The 18,257-nt window shown below is 68.5% G+C and overlaps 3 protein-coding genes across 6 annotated transcripts; all 3 read left to right on the forward strand.

The window, feature by feature from the left end:
• Nucleotides 1-3,086: 3,086 nt before the first annotated feature.
• On the forward strand, nt 3,087-11,888 carry CPXM1 (carboxypeptidase X, M14 family member 1). The gene is given in 17 exon segments (XM_030006522.1): nt 3,087-3,127; nt 4,041-4,516; nt 5,403-5,510; nt 6,413-6,522; nt 6,947-7,086; nt 7,167-7,251; nt 8,323-8,473; nt 8,641-8,729; nt 8,863-8,986; nt 9,204-9,400; nt 9,496-9,675; nt 9,893-10,108; nt 10,110-10,191; nt 10,271-10,410; nt 10,994-11,096; nt 11,564-11,736; nt 11,738-11,888. Coding segments are annotated over 17 exon segments (2,505 nt in total). The 3' UTR covers nt 11,828-11,888.
• A 679-nt stretch (nt 11,889-12,567) lies between these two features.
• Nucleotides 12,568-14,668, forward strand: LOC115338093 (probable N-acetyltransferase camello). 2 transcript variants are annotated; one of them, XM_030006549.2, is made up of 2 exons: nt 12,568-12,642; nt 13,429-14,668. In XM_030006549.2, the coding sequence occupies exons 1-2, from the start codon at nt 12,627-12,629 to the stop codon at nt 14,103-14,105; spliced, it is 693 nt and encodes a 230-aa protein (XP_029862409.1). In that variant the 5' UTR covers nt 12,568-12,626; the 3' UTR covers nt 14,106-14,668. The 2 variants fall into 2 exon arrangements, with proteins under 2 accessions (XP_029862409.1, XP_029862408.1); XM_030006548.1 differs by having other exon boundaries at nt 12,627-12,675.
• A 739-nt stretch (nt 14,669-15,407) lies between these two features.
• LOC115338094 (N-acetyltransferase 8-like) lies at nt 15,408-17,918 on the forward strand. Of its 3 annotated transcripts, XM_041121867.1 has the most exons (3): nt 15,408-15,542; nt 16,238-16,280; nt 16,845-17,918. In XM_041121867.1, exon 3 carries the CDS (start codon nt 16,858-16,860, stop codon nt 17,542-17,544), a length of 687 nt encoding a protein of 228 aa, XP_040977801.1. In that variant the 5' UTR covers nt 15,408-15,542; nt 16,238-16,280; nt 16,845-16,857; the 3' UTR covers nt 17,545-17,918. The 3 variants fall into 3 exon arrangements, with proteins under 3 accessions (XP_040977801.1, XP_029862410.1, XP_040977799.1); XM_030006550.2 differs by lacking the exon at nt 16,238-16,280 and having other exon boundaries at nt 15,409-15,542; XM_041121865.1 differs by lacking the exon at nt 15,408-15,542 and having other exon boundaries at nt 15,905-16,280.
• Nucleotides 17,919-18,257: the final 339 nt, after the last annotated feature.

Below are 18,257 nucleotides of genomic sequence, written 5' to 3' on the forward strand. Positions count from 1 at the left end.
CCCCCAGGGCAGCCGGGAGCAGGGCCAGCCTAGCTGGCCTCTCCTGCCTCAAAGCCAGGCGCTGCGCCCAGCACCCCGGCCAGGAGGGTGCGGAGAGGTGCCAGGTCTTCAGCAAACCTAGAAAGTCCCATCACGTGGAGGCTGAGTCACGCCAGCGAGGGCGGCCACCCCTCCTGGGCCCTTTCCAGAGCCCTCGGCAGGATGCGGGAGATGCCTCAGCTCATAGCAAAACCCTTCCCACCATTCAGCCCCCAGAGACCGGCATAAATCATAGAATCATTTAGGTTGGAAAAGACCTTCAAGATCATCGAGTCCAACCATCGTCCATGCCCATTAAACCATGTTCTGGAGTGAAACAAAGCATCATCCTGCGCTCCAGACGCCTGGGCCCCGCGCCAGCGCCAGCCCGCTCCCAGCCGTCCCCTGCTTTTGGCCAGTGATGGGGAAGGAGCATCCCCAGGCGCTGCTGGGACGGAGGACCCGGTCCCGCAGGAGCATCCCTGGGTGATACAGGGCTGGAGGAACCCGTCCCACTCCCCGCCCTCAGCCAAGCACAGCACCCCTCCTGCTTGGTGCTGGCCCGTCCCGGGAGGGCTGCAGCCGGGTGGCCACAGAGCCCCCCCCGCACCGCCCCGAGTCCTGCCGCTGCCTCCGTGGCCCCTGGGGGTCCGGGGACCGTGGGCTGGCTGCAAGTGCCACGGGCTGCGGCGGGCTGTGGGACAGCCCCGCAGGGACCTGGCGGGGGGGGGGGGACAGGGTGTGAGAGGCTGAAAGAGTTAATGTCTCAAACGTCGTGGTGGGGCGAGTTATGCTTAAAGATGGACTCTGCATAACAACGAACCCTGTAGGCAGGGAACCCCAGGTGAAAAGAAAAGCCCATCAGCGCAGACATCAGCGACAGGAGGGGGAGGGCGTGCTGGAGGGTGCGCAGCTCCCTGTTCTGATAAGCTGTTCTGATACAAAGATCAAACAATGGCCACGTCTCCAGGGAAGGGAAAGTTACTCGCCAAACGACCCCCAAGCCCAAAGGCTCACAAACTGCTCATTAGCCTAATGAGTTGGAGTGCCCGCCCGAAGGAGGGACAAGGATGATAAAAGCACACAAACTGAAGCCCCGGGTGCGCAAGCCCAGTGGGACTGGACCCCTCGGCTGACTGGACCAACGCTGGACCCAGGACCGGTGAAACCTCTCTCTTTCTTTTTCTCTGTCTGTCTTGTTCTCTCTTTCCTTTTCCACAATCCCTACACCTCATCCCTTTAAGACATAAAACCGTTGACCAAGTCCGGGACTAGGAGTGGATCCAGCTGCCCCTGGGCCCTTCTCTGAGGAGGGGTCTATAAAGCAAGGGGGTCTGCTCTTAACCTCCTGACTCAACGGGAGGGATCTCCTTATTCCCCGAATTCATATATATGGTTACCCCGGGGTTACACAGTTTACAGAAGTAGTCTTATGCCAATTCCTGTTGTGAGAAACCCCCCCACCTACTATCATGCCTCCCCAGTTCAGTTTGCTTCTGTCATGAATAAAATCTTTAACTGATCGTTTGGTGTCCTTTCACCTTAATTTAGCCCGAGGGAATTTCGAATTCAACAGGACTCCCTGGTCTGTCCAGTCCGGGTCGTGACACAGGGATGGGGATGGGGATGGGACCAGCTCCACTCCCCTGCCCGCTCCAGCCAGGCACGAGCTGGGTGAACGCAGAGCTGCCACCAAAGGGTGCCAGTGGCCCGAGCCCAGCCCGCTCCCTCCCACCCCCTCGGCCCAGCCCTGTGCTGGAGGCTGTAGAAAATCCCAATAAAAGAAGTAAAAGTCAGGCCGCAAAAGTCCTTTTGGGGTGGAAAATGAGCTCATGGGAGGCTGGCGGCAGTGCCAGCAGCAGCGTCGTGGCTTTTTAGAGGATCCTGCTCAGGGTGGGGGGAGAGGCAGGACCCAGAGTCCTTCCCCCTCGGTGGGACAGAGGCCCCTGGGCACCCTGACCCGGACCCCCACCTCCCACCCTGGGCACCCCACCGACCTGCCGATCCCTGCCCACACCTCTGTCCTTGTGGTGCTTCGCTCTTTCCCCATGGCGGCAGCCCGGGCAGTGCCGAGGCTAGCACTGCCTGCATGGGGAAGCGAGTCCAGCACTGCCCAGCCAGCGGCTCCGGCATGGCACACACCTCAAACCTCACCGCGGGCTTCAGCTGGGGGGCAGGCAGGGCAAGGAGGTGACCTGGGGCACGGCAGGGCCTGCTCACGCCTGCCGCGGTGCTGGCACGGCGTTTTGGCACTGCCCGTGCCCCCCGATGCCCCGCTCCCACAGTCCCACCGGGGATGCCCTGGGGCTCTGGGCACTGCGGGCACCACCTTCCCCGGGGGTCCCTCCCGGGCAGAGCACCGGGCAGGGTATCCCCGTCGCCTGGCAGGGCTGGAGGCCACGGCTGGATCTCTCTGCTCGGCGCCTGCTCTATGCCGGGACTTGGCTGCGAAGGCCGGACAGACTCTGCTGCGTGCAGGCGGCTCACGGGGCCTCCCGGGTCCCCGGGCTCGGCCGGCGGCATTGACGGCTGCGGCGAGGCAGGGGATGGCGGAGCCCCTCACAGCCCTCCCTGCAGTCGCTGTGGGAAAGGGCTGACCCTCTCCAGCTGCCTCCGGCCGCCTTGGCTGTGAGCGTGGCCGCATTGGGCTGGGAAGCGCTCGGGGTCTCCTGGCAGTGGGGAGCCGGGGCCGGGAGCAGGCGGGGGCCAGGGGAGCACGGCACAGGGCCAACGGTGTGCCCACCCTGGCACAGGGTGCAGCCTCGGCCACCCAGGATGGCCCGGGGGGAGCGGGAGCGAGCTGGGGGGGAACATGCCAAGCAGCTGATCCCAGCCAGGGAGGGTTTTGCTCCCAGAACTGCTGTGTAATCAGCTCAGGCATTCCGGCAAGGGTGATGGCGAAACCCCATGGGCAGGCACCGCTGTGGGAACAGCCCTGCAGAGCTGGGGCACATTCCCTGCCAGAGACACCGGCAGCGCCAGGGGATGGTGGGCACCCGCCAGCCCTGTGCCCTGTCACCCCGCAGCCCCCTGGCCGCAGCCTGGCACCCCGGCACATTGCTGCACGTATGGAGGAAGGGACCGTGGGTTTCCCGTGGGACCTGGGCCAGTGAGTGGCCACGACCCGGCAGGATCCGTCCCCTGGGGCCTCAACCTGCCTGTGCCCAGCAGCCCCCTCCCCTGCACAGCGGTGCTGGGGGCTGCCGGCACAATCAGTCCCGGGGTGCTGGGTGGCTGCTCCCCTTCAGCCCTGGGAGCAGGGTCAGACGCTGGCTGTGGTGGGACAGCGGGGACATTGGGGGGTGCTGGGGACAGTGGGAACACAGTGCAAGGGTGGTGGGAACGCTGCAGGGTGTAAGGACAGCAGGGACACTGTACAGTGCTGGGGACAGCCAGGACATGGTGGGGACACAGTGCAAGGACAGCAGGGACATGGTGGGGACACAGTAGGGTGCTGGGGACAGCAGGGACATGGTGGGGACATGGTGCAAGGACAGTGGGGACACTGCAGGGTCCTAGGGACAGCAGGGACATGGTGGGGACATGGTGCAAGGACAGTGGGGACATGGTGGGGACAGTGCAAGGACAGTGGGGACGCTGCAGGGTCCTGGGGACAGCAGGGACATAGTGGGGACACGGTGCAAGGACCGCAGGGTGAGCAGGCTGGACGCGGTGTCCCCTGTTCGAGGGGGCTTTCGGAGCAGCTGGTCACACGGGGGGGGGGGTGGACAGTGTTACCCAACACCTCCGCAGACCCCCGGGCAGCCCGGCGGGACCCCTGCCCGGCCCGGCAGAGCGGGCAGAGGCACTCTGCCTGTTGGGGGGCAGCGGCGGGCTCAGCGCGGGGGGTGGGAGCCCACCGGGGGGCCCCGGGGGTGGGAGCGTGCGTGACCGGCCCGGCTCCGCCACGGCCCCGAGCGCCCGGTGTGTGTCGTCCCCCCCCCCCGGCCCCGGGGGTCCCGGCCAGGCGGGAGCGGGCGGGGGGACGGGGGCGGAGAGGGGCGGCGAGAACGGCGGGGGAGGGCCGGTGCAGGCAGGGCCGGTGCAGGCAGGGCCGGGGGCCGCTCCGCTCCGCTCCGCCGCGGCCATGCCGGGGCTGCCACTCGCCCTGCTGCTGCCGCTGCTGCTGCTGATCCCCCCGCCGCCCCCCGCCCGGGCGGCGCCCCCCGGCAACCCCCCCCCGCCCCCGCGGGCTGGCGGCCGCCCCCGCCGAGCCCGGCCGCCCCGACGCCACGGGGATGGGCGCCCCCGCGGGGGCTGCGCCGGGAGGCACCGCGACGGGACCCCCCGAAGGCACCGGGGCGGCCCCCCCGAGGAGCACGGCGGCGGCTGCGGCCCCCCCGAAGGGCACCACCGCCGGCCCCCCCCAAGGCGGCGGGGCGAGCACCTCCAAAAGCACCACGGCCGCCCCCCCGAAAGGCGCGGCGGGGGGGGGGGGCCTCCAGCCCCGGCCCCCCCGAGCGCGGGAGGCTGAAGGAGGGGGGCCCCGGGGCCAAAGGTAGGAGCCGCGGGGGGCGGGGGGGGGGGGGCTGAGCTGTGAGTGTGTGCGCGCACACCCGTGTGCACGGCTCCGTGTGCCTGCGGGGGAGTGTGTGTGTGCGCGTGCGGCTCCGTGTGTGCACAAGTGTGTGTGTGTGTGTGTGTGTGTGTGTGCACAAATCTGTGTGTGTGTGTTCAGCTCCGTGTGCAGGGGTGTGTGTGCACAAATCTGTGTGTGTGTGCTCAGCTCCGTGTGCAGGGGTGTGTGTGCACAAATCTGTGTGTGTGTGCTCAGCTCCGTGTGCAGGGGTGTGTGTGCACAAATCTGTGTGTGTGTGCTCAGCTCCGTGTGCAGGGGTTTGTGTGCGCACGGCTGTGTGTGTGTGCAGGGCTGTATGCGCACAACTCTGTGTGTGCAGGGATGCGTGCATAACTGTGTGTGTGTGTGCACGGCTGCGTGCAGAGGAATGTGTGTGCACAAAAGTGTGTGTGGAGGGGAGTGGCTTAAAGTGTATGTGCACGGGTGTGTGTGTGGCTGTGTGAGCGTGTGTGCATGCAAGTATGGACATGCGTGTGGTTTGTGTGTGTATCTGCATCAGCGCGTGTGAGTGTGCACTCTTGTGTGTGCGCGTCTGCATTTGTGCACTTTCTGTGTGCGTGCGACTTGCATTTGTGTGTTTGTGCAGTGTGGGCATGTGCGTGTGCTGGGGGCTGTGCTGCAGCCTGTGTAGGGTGAGGGGGTGCCCCAGGGTGTCCTGATCAGCGTTGGGGATAGTGGGGGGGGGGGGGGGGGGGGGGAATGCAAGAATGTGTGGGTCCCCGAGGGCCGACAGGCTCCTGCTCCGGGGTGCTGCGTGGGTGGCCCCAGACCCCACCACCCTGGGGGTCCCTTTGCCCGTCTCCAGCCCCAGCGCCCAGGAAGAAGCTGGTGCGGGTTAAAGTCGTGAAGAAGAAAGTGGTGAAGAAGAAGCCGAAGGCTCCGGCCAAGGACTCAGCTGCTCCACAGGAGCCTCGTATGTATGCTCAGCGCCAGGGGACGGGGCACGGGGACCTGTGGGGCCACACAGGCACACACGCATGTGCACACGCCTCCACGCTGTGCCCACACCTCCACACCGCTCACGCGCACCGAGTCCAGCGTGAGCCGGGTGCTCGGTGCTGGGGTGCACACCCGCACGCCTCGGCACGTGCACCCACGTATGTGGGGAACGGCCCCAGCCCCTTCCCCCCGCTGGGGGGGACACACAGCTGTCACCCTGGCTGCGCACATGCCGTCACACACGCGTGGCCCCTGCGCTGTCACACATGCACACCCACAACCGGCAACGCTATGCACGCACCCGGCGTGTGACAGCACAGAAACACCCCCTGCAAACTGTGCACATGCATGCACGCGCACACGCGTGTGTGGACACACACCCATCCTGCAGTGGGGAGGGGGACGCTGGCAGGGCTCCCCCACACACATCTGCTGTCCTCCCTGCCCCTCTGCGTGACGGGGAGTGGGGTTTGCGTGACGCAGAGTGGGGTTTGCATGACACGGAGCAGGGTTTGCCTGACACGGAGCAGGCTTTGCCCCGGCTGTGGTCATGGCCGCGGCCACGGGGCCTGGCTGCATTCCTGCGCCGGGGGCTGGAGCTTGGGGTCTCACCCATGTGTTTGGGTCTGGCCCCGCAGAGCCTGGGAGCGGAGCCAGGGTGGGCAGCAGGCAGGGAGCCGGCGCAGGCAGGGCTGCTGCTCCTTGCCGGGCAGGCGCATGTCCCGCGGCATGGCACGGCACGGCGTGGCACGGGAGGTGCCAGGCATTGCCCCTGGGCTCACGGAGATGGGCAGCCCTTGGGGAGGGCCACCTGTGTGGGGGCAGCCGTGCGTGGGGGTCTCTGAGCGAGCCCAGCCCCCTCTGCTCTGCCCCCAGAGTGCCCCCCCCTGGGGCTGGAGTCCCTGCGGGTGCTGGACTCCCAGCTCCGAGCCTCCAGCGACAAGCGCTATGGCCTGGGCGCTCACCGCGGGCGCCTCAACATCCAGGTAGGACGCGTGTGCGTGGCATTTGTGTGATGTTTGGCACGCGTGTGGCACGTGTGTGCTGTGTGCATGGCAAATGCAGTGTATGTATGGCGTGTGAATGGCATATGTGTAGCAGGGGCTCTCCAGCATGAACCCCTCCATCCCACCGTGGCCAGTAGGAGCAGGCCTGCCAGCAGCACCACGTCCATCTCCATGTTTGATTGGGGGGGCCTCTGCCATGGCCCCTTGAAGGGTCCCATTAAACCCCAGACTTGGTCCCCCAGCCAATTAGTGCCTGTGCAGCTCGGAGCACCATCCTGGTGCCGGTGCCGTGCCGCTGCCATCGGGGCACAGCAGGGCCGAGGGCACGCAGGCGGTGGGGACGTGTGCCAGGTAGGGTCCTGCGTCCCCTTCCCGTCTCTGACACCCCCCACACCACCCGCAGTCGGGGCTCTACGACGGGGACTTCTATGACGGCGGCTGGTGTGCGGGGCAGGAGGACACAGAGCAGTGGCTGGAGGTGGATGCCCGCCGGCTCACCAACTTCACCGGCGTCATCACGCAGGGGCTCAACTCCATCTGGACGTAAGGCGCCGGGCGGGGCCAGCCCCGGGGGGACTGGGGGGGGGCGGTCCGGGACCCCGCTGACCCTCTTCCCCATGCAGGTACGACTGGGTGACGTCCTACAAAGTCCAGGTCAGCAATGACACGCACACGTGGCAGCCGTGCCGCAACGGCACCGAGGAGGCGGTAGGTGCCTGCAGGATGGGATTGAGGCAGGGGCGGTGGGATTGAGGACCTCCTGGCACCCCCAGCCCGCCCGGCTCCCCGAGCAGAGCGAGGGCACAGGGAATTAACCATGCCAGGGGATTAATCGTGCCGGGGGGGTTAACCGTGCCGGCTGGCACTGGGCTGGGACCCAGCTCTGTTGCCTTTGGCCTCCCCACCCTTGAGCATCCTCCAGCGCTCCCCCCCACCGGGCACCAGGCACAAAGGCTGCTTGTCCCCGGCTGCCGCCTGCCAGGCTCCCCCAGTGCCCACGCGTGAGCGCGGCGGGGGCACGGCGCTGCGTGGCACGGCTGGCTGTGCCCAAAGGCGAACACGGCAGCCTGGTGCTCGGGTGCATGCCTGTGAGTGCTGCGCACGCAGGGTCACACGTGTGCACGAGGACGGAGGGGGTGTGTGCAAGCACGCCGGTGTGTGCACACGTGTGTGCGGGGAGGCTCGAGACGTGGGGGCTGCTGGGGCTGGGACCTGCCAGAGCCGGCCACGCTGCTCCCACGGCCAGCCCAGGCACCGGTGCTCGGGGTCCCTGTGCCAGGGCTGTGCCGGGGCGGGTGTGGGGGTCCCTATGCTGGCGGCGGGTCTGGGGGTCCCTGTGCCAGGGCCGTGCCAGCTGCAGGTTTGTGGGTTTGGGGTCCCTGTGCCAGGGCCGTGCCAGGGTTGGGTTTGGGGGTCCCTGTGCTCATACCTGGGGACCGTGCTGGGGACCCTCCCCCCTGAGTGCTGGGGTGACGGGTTTGGGGAGCAGAGCAGCAGCACGGGCACCCCAGGCCCTGTGGCACTGTTGGGGCTCTGGTTCCTCTGCGGTGCCGGTGCCGGGCTCAGCCCCCCCCCCCCAGTCAGCCCTGTGTCTGCTCCTCATTAGGGGCTGGAGGGGGGCCAGGGGAGGCCAGGGCTGGAAGTGGCTGCGGCGCCTGTAACCCTTTGGGCCCCGGTGCACGGCTCTGCTGCAGCAGTCCCCTGCCCCACAGCCCCCGGACGGGTCCCCCCGCGGCACAGGGACCCGCAGGGGCTGCATCCATCCATCCCCCCTCCCAGGTCTTCCCCGGGAACAAGGACCCCGAGACGCCGGTGCTCAACCTGCTGCCCTCGCCGGTGGTGGCACGTTACCTGCGCATCAACCCCCAGACCTGGTTCCAGAACGGCACTATCTGCCTGCGGGCAGAGGTCCTGGGCTGCCCGCTGCCAGGTGGGTGCCTGCTGCCTGCTGCCCCTCGCCCCGACCCATGAGCGCCCGGGACGGGCACACTCTGCCGGGGCCGACCCCAGGGCTGGGGTCCGGATTGTTCTCACGTCCCGAGATCTCTGACCATGTCCCCCACCTTGTCCCCTCTGTGCCCGCCCGGCTCCCTGCAGACCCGAACAACATCTACACCTGGCAGAGCCAGCCCCTGCCCACCGACAAGCTGGATTTCCGCCATCACAACTACAAGGAGATGAGAAAGGTGCCTGCCCTGCAGCCCTGGCGTGGGGCGGGGGGGGGTTCACACCCCTGCGGGCACCCCGGCATGGGGTAGGGGGTCTTTGCACCCCCGGGGTGCCTGCGGACCCTGACCCAGAGCGCTGTGCCCTTGCCAGCTGATGAAGCGGGTGAACGACGAGTGCCCTGACATCACCCGCGTCTACAGCATCGGGAAGAGCTACCTCGGCCTCAAGATGTACGTCATGGAGATCTCCGACAACCCTGGGCAGCACGAAGTGGGTAGGTGCCCTGCGGCTCTGGGGCAGGGAGGGGAGGTGACAGCTGGGGTGGCCAGGGACATCCAGGCTGGTGCAGGATGGGGACGGGGTGGCCGGGGATGCCCAAGCTGGTGTGGGCAGATGGGGGACGGGGTCACCGGGGATGCCCAGGCTGGCATGGGGCATAGAGGACCGGGGCGGCCGGGGCCCCCGCTGCCACAACGCGCTGTGCCCGGCAGGCGAGCCGGAGTTCCGTTACGTGGCGGGGATGCACGGCAATGAGGTGCTGGGCCGGGAGCTGCTGCTCAACCTGATGGAGTACCTGTGCCGGGAGTTTCGGCTGGGCAACCCCCGCGTGGTGCAGCTGGTCACCGAGACCCGCATCCACCTCCTGCCCTCCATGAACCCTGACGGCTACGAGACCGCCTACAAGCTGGTAGGGTCGGGCTGCCCGGCCCCGGGGTGCTGAGCACCGACCCGCCGCGGGGCGGTCCTGGCGCCAGTCCCTGGTGACCCCGTTCCCCCGGGCAGGGCTCGGAGCTGTCGGGCTGGGCCATGGGCCGCTGGACCTACGAGGGCATCGACCTCAACCACAACTTTGCCGACCTCAACACGGCGCTGTGGGATGCCGAGGACAACGACCTGGTGCCCCACGAGTTCCCCAACCATTACATCCCCATCCCCGAGTACTACACCTTCGCCAACGCCACGGTGAGCCCGGCCCCGCGGGCACCCCGAAACCCACCCCTCCTCCTGCCCCAGCGCACCTGGGTGATGCCCACCCGTGGGCGGGCTGTGCTGGGGACAGACCCCCGGGGTCTCGGCCGTGCGCCCTAAAGAGGGGGCAATGGGAGCCTTTCCCCCAGCCCAGCGGGGGGTTCATCGCCGGGACCTGCCACGGCCCCCTCTGACATGGGTCCCCCCCCAGGTGGCCCCCGAGACGCGGGCAGTGATCGACTGGATGCAGCGGTACCCCTTCGTGCTGAGTGCCAACCTGCACGGGGGGGAGCTGGTGGTCACCTACCCCTTCGACATGACCCGCACTTACTGGAAGGCGCAGGAGCTGACCCCGACCGCCGACGATGGGGTCTTCCGCTGGCTGGCCACCGTCTACGCCACCTCCAACCTGGCCATGGCCAGCGAGGGAGCGGCGACTCTGCCACTACGACGACTTCACCCGCTTCGGCAACATCATCAATGGGGCCAACTGGCACACGGTGCCTGGCAGTGAGTGGGGGGCTGGGGCGGGGTGGAAGGGGTGGTGGTGGCTGGGGACCCCCTGACACCCCCACCCCATCCTGCACAGGCATGAACGACTTCAGCTACCTGCACACTAACTGCTTTGAGATCACGGTGGAGCTCTCCTGCGACAAATTCCCGCATGCCTCCGAGCTGCCGGCCGAGTGGGAGAACAACCGGGAGTCCCTGCTGCTCTATATGGAGCAGGTCAGAGATGGGGACCCCCCCGGGTGGCACCATGGTCCTGGGGGGGGACACACACATGCTGCGGGGTCGCACAGTGGACGTGGGCACTGAGGGGTCAGGGTTTCAGCAGGGGCCGAGAAGATAGCAGCAGGACACAGCTTGGGGGGGGGTCCCCAAACACCCCCGAAGCTCCATGTCCCTCTGCACCCCCTCCCCAGGCATGGAGCATGGGCTTGGTGTGTGAGGCATGTGTGTGACCTGCAGCACATGTGTGCTCCATGCTGGGGGGGGGGGGGGCACGTGCCCCCGTGCAGTGCAGACGTGCACCTCACACGTGTGCAGCCCACAGGGCACCCAGGCTCGTGCACACCACATGTGGCAGGGGCGTGAGGGTTCATGCGCCTGGCATGCATGTGCCATCCGTAGCACGCCGGTGCAGTGGGTGTGCGCTGCCTGCCACGTGCGCCGTGGCACCGTGCCCCACACCAGGGTCTGGGCACACACGGTGCCAAGTGTGGCACACACACACGTGTGTACACGTGTGTGTGTGCCGCCTGCACACACACCCACCCCACTGACACCCGCTCCGGCCCACGGTCCCCAGGTGCACCGCGGGATTAAGGGAGTGGTTCGGGACAGAGACACGGAGCAGGGCATCGCCAATGCCATCATCTCTGTAGACGGCATCAACCATGACATCCGGACGGGTACGGTGGGACGGGGGTGGGGATGGGATCAGAATGGGATTAGGGGATGGAAGTGGGGATGGGGATGGGAATGGGATAAGGTTGGGAATAGGGATGGGGACAAGAATGTGGTTGGGGAGAGGATGGAGTTGGGAATGGGGTAGGGAGGGGATGGGAATGGGGATGGGATGGGGAGAGGGAAAGGAATGGGGATGGAAATGGGGATGGGGATGGGGACGGGGACAGGGATGGGGTGGGATGGGGATGGGAATGGAAGTAGGATGAGAATGGGGATGGGATGGGGACAAGAATGGGCTGGGGGATGGAGATGGGGCTGAGGTGAGGTTGGGGATGGGGATGGGAAAAGGATTGGGGATCTGAATGGGATGGGGATGGGGGCAGCGACGGGGAAGAGGACAAGGGCCCGGGCTAGGGATAGGCGTGCGGCAGCACCAACGCCCCCGGCGGCACCCGTCCCGCTGTCGCAGCTTTCGACGGGGACTACTGGCGGCTGCTGAACCCGGGCGAGTACGAGGTGACAGCACGGGCCGAGGGCTACGAGGCGGCCACGCAGCCTTGCCGCGTCTCCTACGAGAACGTGCCCACGCCCTGCAGCTTCCACTTGGCCCGGGAACGGCGGCAGCGGCTGCGGGGGCGGCTGCCCGGGGGGGGCCCACCTGCCCCCCGACCTGGTGCTGCGGCTGCGGCGCCAGCGCCTGCGCCGTCTTCGTGCCCACCGCCGTGCGCCCTGACCGGGGGGCTGCCCCGGGGCCGCGGGCTCGGCGCGGGGGCCGGGGGCTGGAGCCCATGCTGTCGGCGGGGCCGGGAAGGTGCGGGGGCCCGCGGGGGGCCGGATCCGGAGCAGGTGCTCCCGGCGTCGCCGCTGTGCGGGACGCCTTCCAGTAAAGTTGGCTGTGCTGCCTCCGCGTCTGCTGCTGGGCCTCTGTCAAGGGGACGGATCCTGCCCCGGCCCGGGGGTCAGTGGGGATGGGGATGGATCCTGTCTCACCCCGGGGGTCGGTGGGGATGGGATGGGGATGGATCCTGCCCCACGTCCCAGCCTGGCCCAAGGTGTTGGTGGGGATGGGACGGGGACAGATCCTGCCCCAGCCCTGGGGGTCGGTGGGGATGAGATGGGGACGGATCCTGTCCCAACCTAGAGGTCGGTGGCGATGGAATGGGAACAGATCCTGCCCCAGCCCCGGGGATCGGTGGGGATGGGATGGGGACGGATCCTGTCCCGGCCCGCGGCTTCCAGCAAGCTCCGCCCCTCGTGAGGCCCCGCCCACCCTGTGCCACGCCCTTGCCCTGAAGGTCTATGGCGCCTCCGCAGCGGAGGCTCCGCCTCCACGCCCTGGCCCCGCCCCTTTGCTCCGCCCCGACAGCGCGCCCAGCCTGCCCCCCCCCAACCAGGTCCAATCCACGTGACCAGCTGTCCCGCCCGCCGGCGTCACCCCGTCTCCTCCGCGGGTCAGCCCCCGCCGCCCCTCTCTGGGCGCCTATTGGTTCGTGGCGGCGGGAGGGGCGTGCCCCCGGAAGGGGCAGCGGCCAATGGGCCGCGAGTCCCGTAAGCGTCAGGCGGGCGCTGGTGGCGGCGCGGGTGCGGGCGGGGGGTGCAGGAGGAGCGGGGGGGGCACTGGGGGGGGGTCCGGGGTGTTGCTGGGAGCATGGGGGTTTTGGGGGGTGCTGGGGCTTCTGGGGGGTGCTGGGGGCATGGGGGCACTGGGGGGTGTCCGGGGGTGCTAGGGGAATGGGGGCACTGGGGCGGTCCGGGGGATGCTGAGAGCACTGGGGGGGTTCTGGGGGGTGCTGGGCGCATGGGGGCCCTGGGGGGGGGTTCTGGGGGGTGCTGGGAGCATGGGGGCACTGGGGGGGGGGGTCCGGGGGGTGATGGGGTCATGGGGGTGCCGGGAGCATGCGGGCACTGGGGGGGGTCCGGGGGTGCTGGGGGCATAGGGGCACTGGGGGTTTGGGGGATGCTCGGGGCATGGGGGCACTGGGGGGGTCTGGGGGTGCTGGGAGGGTCCCGGGGGGGCTGAGGGGGCCCACGGGGTGCAAGGGGGGTGGACTCATGGGGAGGTGTGCGGCGTCACTCCTGGGTGTGCTGGGGAAGGGTCCTTTGGGGGACAGGGGGGGTTAGGACAAGCCCGTGGGGTGCAAGGGGGAGTCTGGGGGGGGATGTCTGTGGGCTGGGGGGGGGTCTGTGAGGCTGGGGGCAGCCGGTTCCCTGCCCACACTGGCCCGGCCCCACAGGCAGCGGGGCCTCACCGGCTCCACGGGACCCCCGAGCCTGCCCCAGCGACGGGGGTCACCTGCCAGGGCTGAGCATCCCTCCCCACCATTCCCACCCCAGCGCTCACCATGGTGGAGTACCGGATCCGGCCGTACCGCGAGGAAGACTACGAGGCGGTGCGGGAGGTCTTCGCCACCGGCATGAGCGAGTACGCGCCGGCGCTGTGCCTGCACGTGCTGCGGCAGCCCTGGGCGCTGCTGGCGCTGGGCTGCACCTTCTGCCTGCTGCTAGCCAGTGCCCGCTCCCTGCTGCTGCCCGTCCTGGCCCTCACCCTGCTGCTGGCCCTGGCCCGGCACCTCCTGGGCTGCGCCTGGAGCACCTACATCGACCGCTGCCTCGGGGACGACCTGCGGGACATCGGGGCCGCCTACGCCGAAAGCGCCGGCGCCCGGTTCTGGGTGGCCGAGGCGGACGAGAGGGTGGTGGGCACGGTGGGCGTGCGACCGGCCGACGACGGTGCCGACGGGGAGCTGGCATTGAAAAGGATGTCGGTGCGGAAGGATTACCGGGGCCTGGGCATCGCCACGGCGCTGGGTCGCACCGCGCTGGCCTTCGCGCGGCAGCGCGGCTGCAGGGCCGTGGTGCTCAACACGCTGATGCTGCAGCACGAGGCTCGCGCCCTTTACGAGCGCCTGGGCTTCCGCCGGCACCGCCGCTATGTCCTGCCCACCGCCTACGGCCGCCTGGTTAACTGCACCATCACCACCTACCGCTACGACCTGTCCGGCACGCCCTGAGCCTCGCCGCAGCCCCGGGGACGGTGGGCATCGTGCCCCGGCACCATCACGGCCAAGCGTGCTGCCCACGTGGGGCCGAGGGGCACGGGGGGAGCCCGTGCCCGGAGCCCCACTGCGCTGGCTGCGCCGTGGGCCACTGCTCTTGACCATGTCTGCCGGACACGGCGCTGCCGTGGGGCGCTGGGTCCCCCCCCGGCTCCGGCTCGTGCCTTGCCATGGAGCCGCACGGGCATTGCTTCTCAGGGAGTGTGCTGCACGCCGGCACAGGGGTGGCATGGGGGGGTAGGGACCCTTGTGCCATGCGCGGTGGGGGGTCTGCGGGGCGTAGAGGAGGGGCTGGGACAGCTGCCCCCACCCTGCCAGGGGGTGCCTTGCTGCTCCCCACCGAGCCCTTCCCGGCTGTGCCTTGCCTGGCCCCGATACCTCCGTGTCCCCTGGGGGGCATGTGGCTGCCCAAGGGAGACCCCCTGGCCATGTGCCCCCTCATCCTGGCTGCTGCACGGTGCCTGCGGGTCAGGCGCCGCCCCTGTACAGGCTGGAGAAATAAAGGACTGTCCACAGCGCTGGGCTGGGTCATTCTTCCTGCACTGGCAGAGGGTCCTGGGGTGGCTGCCCCGGTGGGATGATGGGGGTCCCCAGCACTGCAAGTGTGCCCGTGGCATCCCCATGGGAAGGGTCCAGCACGGAGCTGGGGCGGACAGCAGCAAACTGGACCCACGGGGCATCACCATAAGCCCACGGGGACAGCCCAGACCCACTCTGCCAGCGGGGCTCCCTGGGCAGGGGACGGTGGTCAGCCGGTCGCTGGCCAGTCTTCCAGGGTGAGGACACCCACTCCTGGGGTCTGTCTGTCCTCGAGGGCTGCTTGTACCCCCACCTTGGACCCCAATGACCTTCACTCGAGGGATGAAAGGTGACTTAGCCATAAAACGAGCCCCAGCCCCGCTGGCAGGGAGCCTGGCAGCACCGGGCACTGCTCCTGCCTGCGGTTTTGTCCGAGCAAAGTTCCCGGTGGGTCTGAGCTGGGTGAGTTCTGTAGGGCTCAGCCCCCTTGCTAAAAGGGGAGTTTGCGGCTGGGGGCTACAGCAGCCCTCGGGGGCTGGTAAAGGGGTTAAATGTGCCTGGACCCCCCCCCCCTCCCAGCCTCCAGCGAGGCTTCCCTCACCATGGGGGTCCAGTGCCAAAGCATCTCTCCATTTGGCAGGGATGGGGGTCGCGGGCGGTGGCGGGGGATGGGCTCTGCCCGTCCCCCGCCACCGCCCGTGACCCCCATCCCCGCACAGAAGCGCCCCCCCCCTCATTCACCCAGCCAAGGCTGAGCGTAACCCAATAACCTTCTCAAGAATCGGTTTATGGCAGCATCCCGGCATTAGCGGGCGCAGCGCTTCCCCTTCGGCGCCTGCGCTTGCCACGTCCCCAGAGCCGCCGTCAGTCCGGGTAAGGGCCGAGCTGGGGGTACAGCCCGGTGCTGTCACCGGACCCCCCCCTGAAGCTGGCTGAGACACTCCCCCCCCGCCCCTTCCCCAAGGGTTGCAGAACGATGGGCTGGAAGCAGCCGGCATCTTTCTGCAGCAGCGGCAGAAGCCGCCAGCACAGGCCAGTGTCAGGGCTGCAGGAAGCAAAGGCCCCCACCCCGTGCAAGGGTGGTTGCCGGACCCCCAGGTTCTGGCGAGGGACCCCCCCCCCCGTTTGCCTGGGGGACCTGCACAGCTGCGGTCCCCGGTTTAAGGAGCGACAGAGCCAGTAACAGCAGGCGGTGGGGGACTGGGAGTCTGCCAAGGGGGGGGGGGATGTGGCGTGCCGGGACCTTGAAGTGGGGGGGCTGAGGTCACACTCCCCCTTAGCTCCCAATAACGGGGCCAGTGCAGACCCCCACGGGGTTTTCGGCTGCTAGGGGCCCCCAACCCCTTCCCTGGGACAGGGGATGCTGTCCCTGCTGGGGGTCCCCATGCCCAGGGTGGCTCAGCCCCCCCAATCCGAGCAGGGCCACAAGCCCACGGCATATCCCGAGCAACCCCTGGGGGTTTCTGTGCCTGTCCCCCCCCCCCCCCGCCGTGTTCCTTTGCCCTCGTCCTGCCACAGCACCATGGGGCAAAGGACAGGCATGCAGGCAGCTGCCCGCCTCTGCCCAGGTTTCGTCCTGCTGCGGCTCCTGGGCGGCTGGCACCGCTGCAGGTGAGTGCCGGGGTCCCGGGGCTGCTCGGGAAACAGGAGGGGCAGGCACCCCCAGATCCTCCTGGTCTTCCCTTCGTGTGTCCCCCCCCAGGTCCTGCTGCCCCCTCCCGCATGTCCCAGCCTGAACCCGCTCCCTGCAGCCTGGGGTGGGTGGGATGAATCTCTGAGGCCCCATCAAGGGGGAGACGGGACCCCCCCCCCAGCCCACTTCACCCCTGCCTTCACAGAGACCCCCTTCCCCGTGCGGGACCGGCCCCCGGCACGGCCTCGGGAAACAGGGAAATCTGGGATGAGACGGGTGATGCTTGGAGGGGGTTCATGGGATCCCCAAGGGGGAAGAGGAGTGGGGCAGGGAGGGTGGGCAGGGACCCCACAAGGGGCCAGGGTGCCCAGACGCCCGCCCCAGGCAAGGCTGGTGATGGTGATTTTTAGTGAGAAGGGGGTAATTATGCCAGCGGGGCGATGCAGACTGCAGGCTGGTGTCCCGGCGATGGGGTCTGGGGATACTCTGGGGGTCCCCGTCCGAGGCGGGCACTGCCCTGACACCCCCGTGCCATGCCACAGGTGCTGGCAGCCCATGGCGTCCTACCGCATCCGACAGTACCGGGACCAGGACTACGATGCCGTGCGGACCCTCTTCGCCCGCGGCATCTTGGAGCACGCGCCGGCCGGCTACCGCCATTTCCTGCGCTCGGCGTGGGCGCAATTGGGGCTGCTGGTCTTCTTCGTGGCGGTGCGGGCAGCTGCCGGCTACTGGGTGCTGGGGCTGGGGGCCATGGCGCTGGTGCTGGCGGCCACCTGGCTCCTGGTCCGCTCCTTCAGCACCTCTTATGTGCGCCAGGCGCTGAGCACCGACCTCTGCGACATCACCGCCAGCTACCTGTGGGCACCCGACTCCTGCTTCTGGGTGGCGGAGGCCGGGGGGTCCGTGGTGGGCATGGTGGCCGTGGCACCGCCGCAGGATCCGGCTGAGAGAGGGGTGGCCCTGGAACTGAAGCGAATGTCGGTCAGCAAGGACTACCGGGGTCGGGGCGTCTCCAAAGCGCTCTGTGGCGAGGTGCTGCGCTTTGCCCGGGCACGGGGGTACGGGGCGGTGGTCCTCTCCACCTCCATGGTGCAGGTGGCGGCCCAGCGGCTCTATGAGGGCCAGGGCTTCAAGAAGGTGGGTGCTTTCAGCCCCTCGCTGCTCGGCAGCCTGCTCTGCTTCCAGATCTTCCACTACCGCTGCGACCTGCCCGGCCGCACCGCAGCCCCGCCACGTTAGGCACTGCCGCAGTACCCCGACCCCAGCATGTGAGCCACCGCCACGGCACACCCGACCCCAGCCCCGGCACGTGAGGTACTGCCGCGGCACTCCTGACAGTGGTCCTGGCACACTAGGCACCACTGGAGCATCCCCACCCCCGGCACGCAAGGCACCACTGCAGCATCCCCAGCCCCGGCACGCAAGGCACCATTGCAGCATCCCCGGCCCCGGCATGCGAGGCACCGCCACGGCACACCTGACCCCGGCACGCTAGGCACGGCTGCGGCACCTGCATGGGGTGGGCAATGGGGGACGGAGGCTGTGCCTGGCCAGGCTGCCAGAGCCTTTCCTAGTTTTCTAGCAGTGAGAAATAAAGAGACACCTGTGGGAAAGCCGTGTGGGGTGCGTACGTGGGTACGCGTGTTGCGTGCATGTGTGTGCAAGTCTGCGTGTTGCCTGTGCGGCGCGCATGTGGCCGCCGGCAGGGCTGTGCGCACGTGGCCGTGCATGCAAATTTGCATACATGCATGTGTCTGCGTGTCTGCACACCCACGTGCGTGCATGTGTGCCTGTGTGTGCCTGTGCCTCCGTGCATGCCTGCACACGACTGCTGGCCTCCCGGTCCCCTTGCCTGGCCGCGGGGCTGTGAATAACCCGGGCAGGGATTCGGGGGCAATGCCTGCCGGATCGGCAGTGCCTGCTCTGCCAGTGGGAAGGGCCCAGGGCCGTCC

Source organism: Aquila chrysaetos, unplaced genomic scaffold (genome assembly GCF_900496995.4).
Source record: "Aquila chrysaetos chrysaetos unplaced genomic scaffold, bAquChr1.4, whole genome shotgun sequence".
NCBI classification, from domain to species: Eukaryota; Metazoa; Chordata; class Aves; order Accipitriformes; family Accipitridae; genus Aquila; species Aquila chrysaetos.

Coding starts and splice junctions, on each gene's coding strand:
- LOC115338093 (XM_030006548.1), top strand. CDS start 12,627: ATGGGCCGCGAGTCCCGTAAGCGTCAGGCGGGCGCTGGTGGCGGCGCG. Junction 12,676..13,428: donor GGGCGCTGGTGGCGGCGCGG/GTGCGGGCGGGG, acceptor TTCCCACCCCAG/CGCTCACCATGGTGGAGTAC.
- LOC115338094 (XM_041121865.1), top strand. CDS start 16,030: ATGCTGTCCCTGCTGGGGGTCCCCATGCCCAGGGTGGCTCAGCCCCCC. Junction 16,281..16,844: donor GGCGGCTGGCACCGCTGCAG/GTGAGTGCCGGG, acceptor GCCATGCCACAG/GTGCTGGCAGCCCATGGCGT.